The following is a 16,344-nucleotide window of genomic DNA, read 5'->3' as shown; positions in this document are numbered from 1 at the left end:
AAGTGAAGAGGCGAATATTTATTGCAAATAAATGTTACCATGGCTTAATTAGACACCTAAGATCAGATAACGTCGCAAGAAAGACAAAATGCCAAATATATAAAACCCTAATAAGACCGGTACTCACATATGGCTCAGAAACCTAGACACTCACTAAAAGAGAGGAAACGTTGTTAGCCACCTTCGAAAGAAAAATCTTGCGACACATATATAAGGGCACAAAAGAAAACGGAATATGGCGAAGATGATACAACTCTGAACTATACAAAATATACCAGGATCCGGATATTATAACATTCATTAAAATAGGACGGCTGCGTTGGATAGGACATGTAGAAAGAATGGAAGAAGGCGAAATACCAAACAAAATATTCAAACAGATGCCAGTAGGAAAAAGAACAAGAGGAAGACCGAAACTGAGATACTTAGAACAAATAGAAAATGATATAACAACCTTAAAAATAAAAAACTGGAGAAAAAAGCACGAAACAGATCGGAATGGAGAAGAATCCTGGAACAGGCCAAGACCCAAAAAGGGTTTTCGAGCCAGTGATGATGATGATTTACATTTCTCCTTTGTCCCTTTCATTTGCTTCTTTTATTTTCACCTTACTCACCTTATTTAAATTTTTATATTTTATTGTAATGTTATTTTTATGTTTTTTTGTTGCATCATGTGTCATTCCATTCAAATATAATATCACACATGCTATATATTTTTATTTATAATACAAAATGTTTTGATCACTTTGAGCACTGAATATTTGTCCTGCTAAGATCTTTTATTAAAGCTACAATAATCAGCAAACTCTTTAAAATACCTAATAAGGCTTCTCATGATTTTTAAAAGCGTTCTTAAAGATCATCCTCAAGCATGAAGTGAGTGGCAATTCTGGCGAAGGTTTAAGTTAAGGTTTTGGTTTAAGAGGGGTTAAAAATCATTCGATTCTTCCCGCTAGAGCAACGGGGCGTAGTTTTAACCTACACCTATTATAATTGACTTGAACGATTCAATAAAAGACACGCGTCCATCTATTCATACTAAAAAATAATCACATTTACATTTCCGTAACAAGTCATCGCTCAAAATGTCCATGTCGCGAAAATTGGCACCAGTATCTTCTTATTTTACCTGAAATTATAAGAAAATGTTACTTTTTTTACGAATATATAGCTAATAATGATAAAATCACTAATTGGCAACGGTATATGAAACTTTTTTTTTCTAATTTGTGTGTATTTGTTCCATAAGAAGTTGGAAATATTGGTTTTTTTAATTGTTTGAAGAATAAATAAGGACTTTTGGTCAGGCCCGTTCCTAGGGTAGTGAGCGCCTGCGTGCAGGATTTTTTGTGCGCCCCCATATTATGTTTTTAAGGTACCTATATCATAACATGTTCTTGTGGTATGATTGGAAATACGATATGAATGTAAAAAGAAAAATAAAAGGAACCATGTTTGAAAAAAGGTTTTATTTTCAAAATTAAATGAAGAAAAAAGGTCATTTTAAAACAATATTATTATGTAAGTTAACAGTAAGAAAGAGAACACTTAATTCGCAAATTAATAAGGCATTCTGCAATATAACATAAAATAATAACAGAAGGGAGATACCCTCAATGTAAAAAAACTTTATTAAATAATACATATATACCAAGTGAAAAATAATTAAATAACAAATATTGGAATTACAACATGACACGTCGTGCTTTCACAGATGCAAGCTCATTAATCATTTCATTGTGATCAATGGCTTCACAAATTTTATTTTCAATTGAAATGACTGCCAAATCTGATAGCCTTTCTTGGCACATTGACGTTCTTAAATAATTTTTTATGAGCTTTAGCTTTGAAAAACTCCTTTCGCCAGATGCCACCGAAATTGGAAGGGTCAGGAATATTCTCAAGGCTATAAATAGATTTGGAAACAAGGATTGTAAATTTTTCTTTGTTATATAATTTAAAATATCTATGGGCGAAATTTTGCTAGAGTCTGTGAGTGGGTTAAGAACTTTATATGACAGAATTTCATTATGCAAATCAAGACCATCAATATCTTTGCATATTTTTCCTTCATGTTAAATTTGTAAAGCTAAATCCAAATCCATACATGATCTTTTAATCACATTAGAATCTAGATTTTGAAAATTACCCAAAAATCCAAATAAATCGTGGCACTTATCTATTCCCCCAAAGCGTCTTTGTAGGGATTGAATTGTTGTGTCCAAAATTTGAAAATAAAAACTGATCTTAAATTTTTGTTTTGGATCGAATACTGTTTCATCTGTACCTTCATACGAAAATTGAAGCTTTGTCTTTCTTTGTCTTAATAATGGAAATGTTTGCTCTACATCACTTTTTTCTGCTTCTGCTACAGCATCATTCATGAAAATCTCGAAATGTTTGTCTAACCTTTTTTCAGTGAAATAAATAATAAGATTTTTTATTTCTGTATGGCATTCATTTAAAGTTGTATTTGGATTCTGGACCATTTTACTTACTATATTAACTTTTGTTAACACATCATGCCAAATTATAATAGAAAAAATGAATTTGAACGTTTTAATTTTGTCTAATAGTGTGAATGTGTTGTTGAATGTTTCGTGTTCATATCTCTTGAATTGCATGAAAAGAAGAAATGAAATTGCGTGAAGCAGAAAAAAAATTGAACAACTCCTGAATAATTAAAAAAAAACCTACAGTCTCATATGAAATGTTAGCTGCATCATTGACACTTAAATTAAAAGTGTGAGCTGAACAAGGCAAAAACATTGCTCTGGGATTAATTCTGAGAATTTGAGTTTGAAGGCCCACATGCTTGCCAGACATATTTGCCCCATTGTAGTAACCCGGACCTCTCATGTCATCAAGGTTTATTTCAAATTTTGATAATATTTCTTCTTTTAAAAAATTGAAGAGCCGTTATCCTGTAGTATTTAAAACTTTGAAAAAACCCAAAAAGTGTTCTCTAATTTCGACTTCATATGGAGAACAATAAACGAAGCGAATTATGACCGTCAGCTGCTCAACATGGCTAGCATCTGGAGATTCATCCAAAATAATTGAGTAATATTTTGCTGTTCTGAGGCAACTCAGAATTTCTTTCTGAACATTTCTTGACAATAAATGAATTAATTCATTTTGGAAGTGATTGCTCAGGTAATGAGGCATATTTCGGCACAACCCTCTAGACCTTCGAATATTGCTCAGGTGTTACATCATAATTGGATAGAATTTAGCAATAATTTCAACTAATTTCAAAAAATTGCCATTATTAGTCTCATAAAGATTCGTACTCTCACCCCTAAAAGCTAAATTTTGGCCAGCTAAATACTGCACAATACAAATCATTCTTTTAATTATTTCACGCCATCGCTGTTTTTCAATTTCATAATATTTTTGTTGCTCTTTATCAATAGTACATTCTTTACTCAAACGCGGCGAGCGGCATTAGACGGCGCGTCGTGTACTGACACTAATAAAATTGTAGGGTGGTAATTTAATTAGAAATTTTGGTATTATAATAGGGAATAGCAATCGGATGGAGTGATTGCTTTAGCGCTTACCGGTGAAATACTGAACACTGACTTTTTTTTGTTTTAGAAGTGAGAATATTTTTGTAATGGTAACCAAATATTTGGCGCCCCTAAAATTTAGCGCCTGCGTGCGGGGCATTCATTGCATACCCGCCAGGAACGGCCCTGCTTTTGGTTATGAACATTCATTCTGTGCGATTGGTCTCCGTCCGGTCTCGCGGAGATAAGAATACGACCGGGGTCAGAAAGCCCTGCCTGTCGTAAGAGGCGACTAATGGGTAGGAATAGGGAGGTGGAGAGCCGTCGCTTGAGGTGTCGGGTTGGTAGAAACGCACACGGTCGCTTCGGCGACACGGTCACCGGTCTACATTCCTAGTATCCGAGACGAGACTCTCGTGGGACCACTCTACTCCCATTCCAAAAGAGCCTGGTGAGGTTGAGCGAGCTGGGCCCGTATATACCTCTCCTGACTTCGGTCAGGCGTGGTGTGGGTGCCCCGGCACGTACCCACCGGGCGATCCAAGAGTGGTAGAGGAGAGATCCTCGGCGGCGACCTGTCTACGTTTGAGGTGGAAATTCCTCCGCCTGCCGAACCTACCCGCCCGTAGTGTGGGAGTAACGGGTAGGCAAGGTACTCACAACACAGGTACTACGGGGAAGGTGGAGCCCCCGCGGGTCGCGTATAGTAGACGTGTCGTGGTAACCCTATGGGGTACCCCCACGGGGGACCCACGGGACGTTTTTGGTACGCGCCCCGTGGCACCTTCACTTTGGTGTCGGACTCGTAGGGGCAGAGGTTTCACTAACGGGCGTATGCCGAAAGGCTAGGTAGCCCAGGGTCCTGCCAGGTTTTTACTTGGAGGGCACGCACTTAAGCAATGTGCGATTGGTATTATTTGTTGTTTGTGAATTTGTAAGTTAAGAATATTAAAGTAATAAGATATTTACTACCAATGTTCGTATTTTAAGGTTATGTTATTGTTTGACTAAAACTTCAATTATTTTTTTTACTGTGTTGTACAAAACAAATAAGAACCTTGACAAGTTCACAAATGTAGAGAGCATAATTATTCCTAAGAAATATTTATTATTTCTAGTATTTTCTATGTAGAAAATATGTAACTATGAGAGATGTTCGATGGTTTTATTCAATCATTATAGAGGTCATTAAAGGAATTGGTTTTCAGACGGGAAAAAGATTCACGAAGGCGTGGACTTATGGATCTGCATCATATTGCAGTAACAAGAACTTTATTTTTAACTAGCGGACCCGACAGACTTCGTTCTGTCAAATAGATTTTTAATGTGGCAGTTTATTTCTTTAATTCTCCTGAACAGAACGGTAACCATGATGATAGGGCGATGTGTGAGGGTCAGCTCGTGTGACCTAAGTGTCTTTGCTTCCACGAACTTTGGCCTCCTTTTTGGACCCACTAAAAACCCTCACTGGGATGTCTGCCAGAGGGCTTCAAACTAAGAGGGAAACTTAAGGTTCAAACCTGATTGAAAAATAATCTAAAGGGATAGTGGGAACCTAAAGGTGACAAATATTTATAAAGTGGGTGCTTCAATAACAAAACATAGATATACTTAATTATTTATTATTACTATTATTAACATAGGGTTAATAACCGATGTAATAAAGAATAATGAAATAAGACGTATATAAGTATTTTCAGTAATCGCTTTATTGTAAATCAAGTAAATCATAATTATTAACAAAAATCTGTTTTATTTTTATTGTAGTGCTTTATAATATACAATGTTTTTTGTTTGATTACCTGGTGAATATACAAACAAATCTGATGGTTTTCCAATACGGGAACAGGCACCATATAATTAAACATGTGAGAAATATGAGTTTTCTGGATTAATACCACAAACACCCAATGATTGCCCCTGGGACTTATTTATGGTCATAGCAAAAGGAAGCCACACTGGAAACTGTAGTCGTTTAAATTCAAATGGTACATCAGTCGAAATCATTGGGATGCATGGTATCAAAACGTCTTCTCCTTTATACTTTCCTTTCAGTATAGTTGCTTCTATCACGTTGTTCAATAATTTTTTTATCTCTAACCGTGTGCCGTTGCAAAGACGCAGTTGGTTGATATTTCTCAACATTATTAACACCGATCCAACCTTTAATTGAAGATTGTGAGTTGGCAATCCTGGTAAATCCAGTGAGTTTAAAAATTCAGGCGGATAGTTGACGACATCATCTTGGTTAGTAGCCGAATCAACTGATTTATATATCCTCAATTCGCCTGTAATTTGTTCTTGAATTTTGAAATCTAATTCATTTACATCTATGTTTTTTGCAGCCAAAATAGCCCGTTCGCTAAACCAATTATGGTTTCTGTAATTTTGAGCAACATCTGGTAACACCTTTTGAATAAGTTCATCTTTTGATCGAGTTAACTGACAAACACTTTGAGGAAAGTTAATGGCAACCAGTCAAGGTGTCTATAGGAAATTTGCCATTACCAATGTCAATGAGTTGTTTAGAGAATATGTCTATAGATTGGTCATTTTGCAACTCGACACGCATATTCTTGCATGAGTGTAATACCTTGACATGTTTCCACAAATTGGAGGAGCACAAATATGCATTGAGTTCATCAGCTGGCGTTGATTGTGAAATCACTGGAATGTTTGACAAAAATCTCTTGCTAATAAAATCATTGCACCACCAACTGGGTTTTGATTGCTCCGTAGATCTTGAAGGTTCTATCTGAAGCCTCCAAAGGCTTCTTTGGATTCTTCTACCTAAATTACTTCGTCTTATAGGAGGCATATCCAATATACCTAATAATTATTAATCACAGGTATTAAAACACTTTGCACAAAACACGATATAAAACAATCAATCAAAAATAAATCAAAGAAAACTGGAAAATTTGTTTCGTTTATCAAGTTGACAAAATATAATAAATGAAACTTAATTATTAAAGATAATAAATGCTTTTTAACGCGGTTTGTTTGATAGTTGCAACGACGTGAAAACTGATGCAATTTATGTCGCGTTCCCAAACTAAAATAAAAGACAGAATATTGCGAGGCCAATCAAATCTATAGCTCTTACATTTTTTGACTTTTCAATTTGGTCGGGTTCACGATATTATCACTTTTGTGTGAACGCATTAGATCCTCCAACGCGAACACGCACACACACGAACGCGCAACCACATACATTTGATTGGATTTTAACTTTGTGCAGACAATAGCGCAAATTGACTCTTCAACATTAGGAATACACCTACATTGTTTAGACAACAGTGAGTGCTTATAATTTAATATAAACTTTATTGAATAGCAATAAAGTTCAAATTGACTCTACATTTAGTTAGAAAATATTTGTATGAGAAACAGAAAAGAAGCGTTTTAGGGTTTTTTCGGAAATTATTCGAATTTTTCTTGCCCTAAAAACCAAACTTAGACTTCAAGGAACATTTTAAAAAAAGAATTGTTAAGATTGGTCCATGCGTTATTGAGTTATGCGCTTACCAACACATTTTGCGATTCATTTTTATATTATAGATAGATTATATTCCTGAGAAGGAAGCATCTTTGTACAAGTTTGTTTTCATTGATGAAACATGGATCTTCCGAATGAAACAACATGTCGTTCATGGAAAAAAGAAGTATCAGAACCACAAAAAGATGGTAAAAGGTTAGTCACATTAGTCAATTCGTTAATTATATATTATTACTATCAGCATTTAATTTATTAAGTTTATAAAACCTTTCCATTTATACCAAGTTTTAACATTTTTATTTATTTTTTAAGTCGAGATAACTTTAAAAAAAGACATTTTTATATTTTAAAAACAATCAAATTATATTTTGAAATTAAATACCAGAAATTATCCTACCTATAAAATATTCATAGTCTCTCACAGCAATGCCCGTAATAGGAAAGTTTGCGTGCAGGGCGGGAAAGCATCGGAGTAGTCAGTCATCGTCCATTCCGATGAGCTCGGCTTGAAGGCGGCCCTTATATCTGCAGCAGATAGTCATGCAGAAGATTCTAAGGGCCAGCCTGAATTGCGGACTCATGGTGATCAGGATCACAGATTTCCAGAATGAGTTGAGAAAACCCAACCATACGATACCGAAGTGGAGGACCTATAACATACAGTTTTTATAAATATAAATTTATAAACAAAGAATTAAATTGTTTTTTTATATTTTTATTATAATTTTAGTGAAATAATAGAAATGAAAATAGAATTTTCGATTAAAAATATTGCTCTATGAAGTAACCAATCTATTTCCGTTGAATTCGCGATCAAGAAATCAATCTAATTTCTATACTGGTTTTCTTTGATAATTATTTAAAACACGTGATATTTTTTCTGCTAGCATAAAAATAATTAAACGATTTAATCGAAAAGGATTCACCCCAACAATATTCTTAAAGTAATTACTATTTAAATGGGAATAAACCACAATTAAAGGTTAAAGTGAACGATTTTTGCGAACGATTTCCGAAGTGGAAATTGAAACGTCAATAAACGTACTTTAACTCCAAATTAGCCAAATGCATGTTATATTATTTGTGGTGACTTTAATATTGATATGAAAACGTCAAACAATAACCAAACAAAACTACTGAATTGCTTATCTGCCTATAACATACATACTAATCTTTTGTCAAATGGCCTACAAGAGTAACAAATACCAGCATAACAACAATTGATAATATTTTTGTAAATTTTTCTAATTTAGGTACACCATGTATTCTTGAAAACACTGTGTCTGATCATAGAACTGTTTTAGTTGAACTTGAAATCGATATATCGACCTTGCCTATGTCTTGTCAAAAGCGATATTTTTCTGAGAGTGGGATAGATAATTTTTTTATGAGTCTTGTGCTGGAAGATTTGAATCTTGTTTATGGTATACTTGATACTAATTTGGTTTTTAATGTGTTTGTTGATATTTTTTCGTATTATTTTACTATTAATTTTCCATTGCAAAATAAACGTATTATAAATGATCGTAAAAAATGGGTAAACACTGAAGTACGCTTATCTAGTAGAAACTTAAAAAACTTGCATGTTTTATCTAGATCCTGTCCGTGTCTTCGTGAATATTACAAGTTAGAGAAAAAGAAACACCAGAAACTTTTATGTTTGACAAAGAAAAATTATTACCAGAATATTATTTCATCATCAGATAATCCTACAAAAAGTGCCTGGAGACTTGCCGACGTGACTAATAATGTTAACAATAACAGAAGGAAAAATATATGCCTAAAATCAGATGAAAATTGTGTAATAGGGGAATGCCCTATTGTTGCTAACATGTTCAATGTTTTCTTTAAGAATGCTCCAATTGAAGTACGTTCTAAAATTCCCAGTCATCAAAATGGTACTTTAAGGAAACCGCCTTATAATGAAAATGAAATTTTTTTACAATTATGTCCTTACACTCCAAATGAGCTGAGTGAATTATTGATAGGAAAATTGAAATCTTCAAAATCGTGTGGATTTGATGAAATTCCTCAATTTTTATTAAAAAAAGTAATTCCATTCATATGATCACCTTTAACATTTCTAATAAACTTGTCTTTTTGCAATGGTATTTTCCCGGATTATCTAAAGGTGGGAAAAGTCGTTCCTGTACATAAGAAAGGTGATCCAAAGAATATTAGTAATTATCGCCCAATAACTGTCCCCTCAGTGTTTTCGAAAATATTCGAATACTGTTATCTTAACAGATTAAACTCTTATTTAGTGGAGAAAGGTATTGTTAGTAAATATCAGCATGGCTTTCAGGCAGGTAAGTCTTCAAATACAGCAGTTCATTCATTTTATGAGACTATAACTAACTATATTGATGCGGATGAATGCCCTGTCGGGATTTTTTGTGATCTCAGTAGGGCATTTGACTGTGTCGATCATACGTTACTCATTAATAAGTTAGAAAATATTGGAATAAAAGATCTTTCTCTAAAATGGATAGAATCCTACCTATCAGAACGTCGTCAGTATGTCTCCTCAACAGATGTATCCCAACAATCAGTAAATATTTGCAAATCAGATTACATTTACATTCATATGGGTGTTCCGCAAGGTTCTGTAATTGGCCCAATATTATTTCTTATTTACTTAAATGATATTGTCTCAATAAATTCTGCTGTACAGTTTATACTTTATGCAGATGATACTTCAATACTTATATCAGATAAATCACATATATCTCTTGAAAATAAATGTAACGAACTTTTGTGTGATCTTAGTAATTGGTTTTCCTCGAATTACTTACATCTTAATGCAGATAAAACGCATGCATTCATTTTCACAATAGACAGAAACATCTGTTAGATATCGAACTATCAATATATTCTAAACAAATTGAAAAAGTTAATTTCCTAAAGTTTTTGGGTTTGTATGTTGATGAATGTCTCAATTGGAAAAGGCAATGTGATGATATTATTTCCAAAATAAACTCAGCATGCTACCTACTTCGAAATCTCAAAGATATACTAAGTGAAAAACAGCTAATTATGCTGTATTACGCTCAGGTGGAGTCTCGTTTGCGGTATGGCATAGTATTTTGGGGTAGGTCTTGTAAATTCAGTGAAGTCTTTCTGTCTCAAAAGAGAATAGTCCATTGTATTGCTGGTATTTCTCGAATCACTAGCTGTAAGAGTTACTTTACTAGATATAAACTTTTAACTGTGCCGTGCTTATATATTTTTGAAGTCTGTGTTTTTATTCATTCAAATCTTGAGAAATTTAAAACTAATAGTCAAATTCACAATATAAATACAAGGCAGAATCAAAAATTACATGTGCCTTTTTCTAAAGGAAATATGCATTTTTACTCACCTGCAATAATAGGTCAAAGAATATATAATAAGTTACCCGAGCCAATAAAAAAATGTAAGAATATGAAAATATTTAAATTAACTTTAAAAGAGTTTTTATTGCAGAATACGTTTTATTCTGTTGATGAATATTTTAGTAGTTGACATTATTTTAAGTATATGCTAGTAATTTTACATTTTCTATTTGTGTTTGTCTTGTAGTGTTAGGTTTAGCGTAATTTTAGATTTACATTTATATTTACTTATTTTGTTTACTAAACTGTGACTCATTCTATACAAATTGTATTTGTCAAAAAGGAAATAAAGTATTATTAACTTTTAATTGTGGCTTATTCCCATTTAAATACTAATTACTTTAACATGCCAAAAGAAAATAACTTCAGAACAATAACAATATTCTTATATACTGTTATATGTATTTTACGTGCAAACACTCAAACAGGACAGCCAAGGCAAATCAGAAGTGATAAAATAACTGTTCCTGTTTCAGGGAGGTCTTTACAAAATAAAAACTGTTCAATTACGTTAGATTCGCCGATAAATCTAACGAAACCAATAACCTGGGGCTTCCCAGTTATATCTGTGGATTCGTCCACTTGAAGCGCAAAAAAATCAGTTGTTTTGAGTTTTTCATTTACTTGGGTTTCAACATACTAGACCTGTTCTCGATACGCCTTTTAATCGTATTATTAGATAATGGTATTTTTTTAAACTCTTTTTCACATTTTTCACCAAACATAATTTTAACAATTTCACAGCATGCTAGCAAAATAGTCGTCTCGGCAGTTGTATGGGATTTCATATTTTTTGCAATCAACTCAACCATAGCCTAACTGGCTTCTTGTACTTTATCAGACACAGATGAAAGTTTTTAAAAATGGAAGTCTGAGTAGACTGATTTGACAAGAGCCTTTTAAAATATTCAATAGGTTTTTCAGCCGCATTTGTGAGTAGGTGTCTTTTTAAATTACTTGGCACCATGGTTTCGTTGGACAGCTGTTCGCCACATATCAAGCATCGAGGTTTAGGCTGTTCACCACCAGATGACGTAAAATCGAACGATAAATAGTTTTAATAGTAAAAAACAGACGAACAATTCCCTTTTCATTTACACAATAACTATTGGCAATCCGTTTGAGTTTCGCAGGTATTCACTCCTAAATGATTTCATCATCAGTCAGATGTTCATTGCGTTCACTTGACCTGGTACTTGCACTAGCACTAGGTAATTCACTTCTAATTAGAAATCGATCCATTTTAAAAGCGAGCAGTAGCCTAACTCTGACTAAACGTGCAAAGAAATTCAATCATACGGGACTTTTACCAACGACTGTCTGTGTGAGATATGAGTAGAGATGAGCATCGTTAGTTTTACGATCAACAGTAGCGATGAACAGTGACAGTGTGCAACCAAAGATGCCTAACCTGCGATCATAAGCCTATATTAGAGAAATTTATAACTAAAGGAGTTTTTTATTGGTTTTTGCGAGGTTAGGTCCAAGAAATTAATAATATTTTGACATAATTTTAATTCTGTTGTCTGTTATATCGAGTCAACATTGGTGTTGGAAAACATCGATGTTTAGGCTCGATATTGTATTGCCACCGATGGTACGGTTCCGATGTTTAATCACTGGTAACTATCGATGTTTTTCCAACAACGCTCATCTCTAAATGTGAGTTTCTTCAAACGCTATCGCCACAAGTGGTAATTTATTGACTTAACGCAAGTCTGCAAACGATACTGCTGCTACCGCATTCTGTTGGTCGAGTTTTGAACTACTATTCAAATAGCAGACAAGCGCAGAACAGAAGTTTTATTTAATGAAAAATAGTCGGTAAAAGTTATTATCACGGCGAATTAAAAAAGCAAATACTAGTAAAAAACAAAAGACAATTAACTTTGGTATTTGAAATAACGTTAACACTTTAATTGGCCTAGGATGATCTGAAGAAAGCCGAGTAATTGTTACCTGTTGATTTTCCAACGGAGAAGTAAAATACTCGTACAGTTTTAGTCCAATATACGGAATCCACGACAGCCAAAACGTCACCACCAAAGTGAACGACATTAAGTGGCTGGGATTCGACAAATTCTCCGACAGTGCTGTAGCGTACTCCTTATCGTGGAAAGGGTAACCGCTTCTAATTTTACGCAGCATGCTGAAGATGTAAGTGTAGGTATAGATAATCGTGATCACGCTTGGGCCTAAGATGAGGATAGAGAGGGTGATACTGTAGGCAGCCATGCTGCCCCACTCGAGCATGCAGATGTAGGCGTCTGGGTCGAACGAGGACTTCGTAAAACCAAGTAGGGGAGGACAGCACAGCATTGCGGCAGATATCCAGGTAAATACCATCCAACATTGGCACCTAGAAAAATTAAACGCAATTGCCAATAAGAATATTGCCTATAAATAATCTATAATGTAAGTGTAAAAAAGTGACCTGTTAATGGAAAAGTGATACATTATGATCTCACGAAAATCGTAAAAAATGGCAAAAATCGCGAAAAGTTTATTTATTTAACACTTTTATAGAAATTAATTACGGCAAAATACAAAAATTGCGTAAGAAAGCTGCACTCTTTACCTTTGAAATGCTTTTTGATTTTTGTCGATAATTCACTCTGATAAAGCGATATTTTTGAGTGAACGGTTTATTTTACACAAAAAGTGCCACTAAACATTTTTGTTCAAAATTGTCTTACCTACATTTTTCATTTAAAATAGTTTTTCTACGGCGCAAAGATTCTTAGTTTTTTTTTATTTAACATCCAATGTTTATTGCAATCTGTTTCATTACAAACAATAAGCAATATGTATAATTTATGTACAATAACATAGTGGGAAGCTGCCCAGTGCCCAGTGATGATATAACAATTAATTTAAACTTTCACTTAACAAACAAAGTTTAATACAGATAAACATCACTGACACACATATGAGTGTTACAAGGCTAAAAAAAACAAATTAAGAAAAGATTTGGAAAACACCAGAATAGAAACTTGTTATTTCACCGCACCATGACAGTAGGGAGGAAATAGCGTAGGAGCAGAGGAGCACGGAGCACCTGCATACACCTGTCCCTAATTTGCATACACCTGCCCTAATTTGCATACAGCTGTCCCTAATTTGCATACACCTGTACCTAATTTGCATACACCTGTCCCTAATTTGAATGTGCTCCCTAATTTGCATACACCTGTCCCTAATTTGAATGTGCTCCCTAATTTGCATACACCTGTCCCTAATTTGAATGTGCTCCCTAATTTGCATACACCTGTCCCTAATTTGAATGTGCTCCCTAATTTGCATACACCTGTCCCTAATTTGAATGTGCTCCCTAATTTGCATACACCTGTCCCTAATTTGAATGTGCTCCCTAATTTGCATACACCTGTCCCAAATTTGAATGTGCTCCCCAATTTGCATACACCTGTCCCTAATTTGCATACAGCTATCCCTAATTTGCCATACCAGGGGTCATGCTCCCTAATTTGCATAAGCTTGTCATCCTAAATATAACCTGGTGTTAAAAGTTAGCCAACTCAAAGTAAAACAATTCCAATTGAATCAAGTTTCAAAATAATAAAATTAACTTATGGTACCCTAATGACACTAGTTTATAAATATCCAGGATTACTAAATGATAAAGTCCTTAAAGATATAAGACATATAGTTTCAAGAAACCCACTCAAAAATTATTAATTTTTACTAGTAGTAAAACAGAGAAATATTTTTTGTTCAATATACTTAAAGCATCAAAAATAATACTTAAATAACCCAAGCCCCTGGAATTAATTTATAGATAAGCAGGAAAACATTCATATCCTTAAAGTCCATGTATGCAGCTATTTTGTTATAAAGATATCAAGGACTATTTAATGGTCAACTTTAACGAAAATGTCCGTATCCACTACGTTGAAGAAAATTGTCCATGTAGAACCAGGTACTGGGAATTTGTTGCTTTGGCCGAGTAAGCTTCCGACTTAGAATAGAAAAAACCGCTAAAATATTAATCATGTACTAAATATAAAACAGAAAAATAAAATACATTCATTAAACATTTTTATTTATACTACTCCTTTCACTAATTTTGAGACAGATTTTACAAAGAAATTTAGAAAAAATTTTAATCACAATTAATACTGTTTGTATTAATTTACTACATAAATTTTAGACCACAAATATAGTATTGCCGAAAAGCCTCATATCTGTTTCATAAAGTTTCAAGAATAAACAGCCAAAAATCATTAATTTATAAAAAATGCATTCATAAAAAAACATTTTTTATTTTATTCTTTCCACTAATATTTACTGTATTTTAACAAAGAATTTGGTCACTATATAGCTATAACAACACATGTTAATTTTTTAAACACTTTGTACTTGTTCAGATGGGTCTCAAGGTGCAGGGACATTTGTTTTCAATTAATATTGTGTACTGGTACAGTTGCAACTTCCAATAAATGAATCTTGTCTTTTAAGTAATATTTTGTTATATGGGTAGTATAAATTTTGCAGCCTGCAATAATTAAAGTGGCACCTTTTTCTTTAATTAGTATGTTATATGGGTACATATAAATAAAGAAGTTAGCAAATTAACTACTTATGTTGGTAGCAATGAATGTGGATACAAAGAGAATTAATTGTAGTAATATATGCACAGATGCAACTAGCATCTTGTCTTTAAGTGAATAGGTATATAGAGGTACTTATAGATAAATTGTACAACAAGCAATAAATAAAGTAACACCTTTTCTTTCAATTAGTATTGTGTAGTTGGATAGGGGTACTGAATGCATAAACTTTGCAGTCTGCAATAAATGAAATACCCTTTTTCTTTCAATTAGTATTTTGTAGTTTTATATGGGTACATATGTAGCTGCTTGAAAGAGGCCTGAAATTAAGTTAATAAACTGCTGGTAGCACTACACAGGTGAGGTTCTTCAAGATTTAATTGATGTGGGTAGCAGGTATTGAGACACAAAGAAAATTATTAAAAATTATGTTTGTAGAAATTACCTTTAGTAAGAGGTAAGTAGGGAGTGGGTTGGGTCTAAGAAATAAGGTTTATTTTTCATTGGTTACACCACTACATAGCAATTCAGAGAGGGGTATAGGACTGTGAGAGGGATTAGGATCCTATAAAACCAATACTTGCTCCATTATATGATTATTTTTTAGTGACAAACCCAAACAATTTAAGTTAAAAAGTTTTAGTTTTCTGTGAAAAAACCAAAATGAAAGTATCCAAGTTTAGTGTTCCTATTAATGGAAAAAAATCGGGGAAAATTATTACGCAATTGCTAAAATCTCCTCATTTGGAGGATAGTGTTAACTCAAGCATAGAGTTTGTTGAAGGCGATATGGAAAACCATTGTCCCTTAGGATTTAAAGAATTCCAGCAGAAGGTTTCCTGTTCATCCACACCAGGCCAATCAATAATGGATTCAAGATATGATAATATATCTGAAGATAGTGCTTCCGAAGATGAACAAGTTTTAAAAGTGTCAATGAGTGAATTAAACGGGTCAATAGAGGAAGGAAGTGCGCTTAATGCGACAACGGACTACGATGGTATTGATAAAACGGTAGTAACTTCCGATCATGATTTTAAAAAAGTGTTAACAGAATTTGTAAGTGCAAATGAAAAATTTTTAAGTGACTATAAAAACCAAAGGGATATTATTTTAAAAAAACTATCCAGCTATGACAGGAAAAAAAAGAGGGCTCAGCAAAGTTTACAAATTTTGAACCAAAAAATTGCTACATCCAACAAATTATTAACAAGTATTCATTCATTGTGCGAGTGAAAAGGTAAAACCAATACTTAGGATTTCAAGACTTGTTCAAATTTAATAGTGAAATTTATTTTGTGAGTGATAATCAAAAATCAATGTAATTTAATCAATCAATGTAATTTTTATTATAGAGTTTAATATTTATCTAATGACAATATAAGCTA

The 16,344-nt window shown here is 33.4% G+C and overlaps 1 protein-coding gene across 1 annotated transcript in view; it reads right to left on the bottom strand.

The window, feature by feature from the left end:
• Positions 1 to 7: 7 nt before the first annotated feature.
• The window catches only part of DopEcR (G-protein coupled receptor DopEcR), a 374,495-nt gene continuing 358,158 nt past the window's right edge, over positions 8 to 16,344 (bottom strand). Inside the window, exons 6-8 of the mRNA XM_072542827.1 lie at positions 12,348 to 12,747; positions 7,412 to 7,664; positions 8 to 1,132 (exon numbers count right to left, since the gene is read on the bottom strand). Coding sequence (XP_072398928.1) covers positions 7,491 to 7,664; positions 12,348 to 12,747 — 574 coding nt within the window. The 3' untranslated portion in view covers positions 8 to 1,132; positions 7,412 to 7,490. The remainder of the gene's footprint in view (positions 1,133 to 7,411; positions 7,665 to 12,347; positions 12,748 to 16,344) is intronic.

Source organism: Diabrotica undecimpunctata, chromosome 9, assembly GCF_040954645.1.
Source record: "Diabrotica undecimpunctata isolate CICGRU chromosome 9, icDiaUnde3, whole genome shotgun sequence".
NCBI classification, from domain to species: domain Eukaryota; kingdom Metazoa; phylum Arthropoda; class Insecta; order Coleoptera; family Chrysomelidae; genus Diabrotica; species Diabrotica undecimpunctata.
The sequence above is the reverse complement of the archived record's forward strand: the minus strand, read 5'-3'. Positions and strand labels throughout refer to the sequence as shown.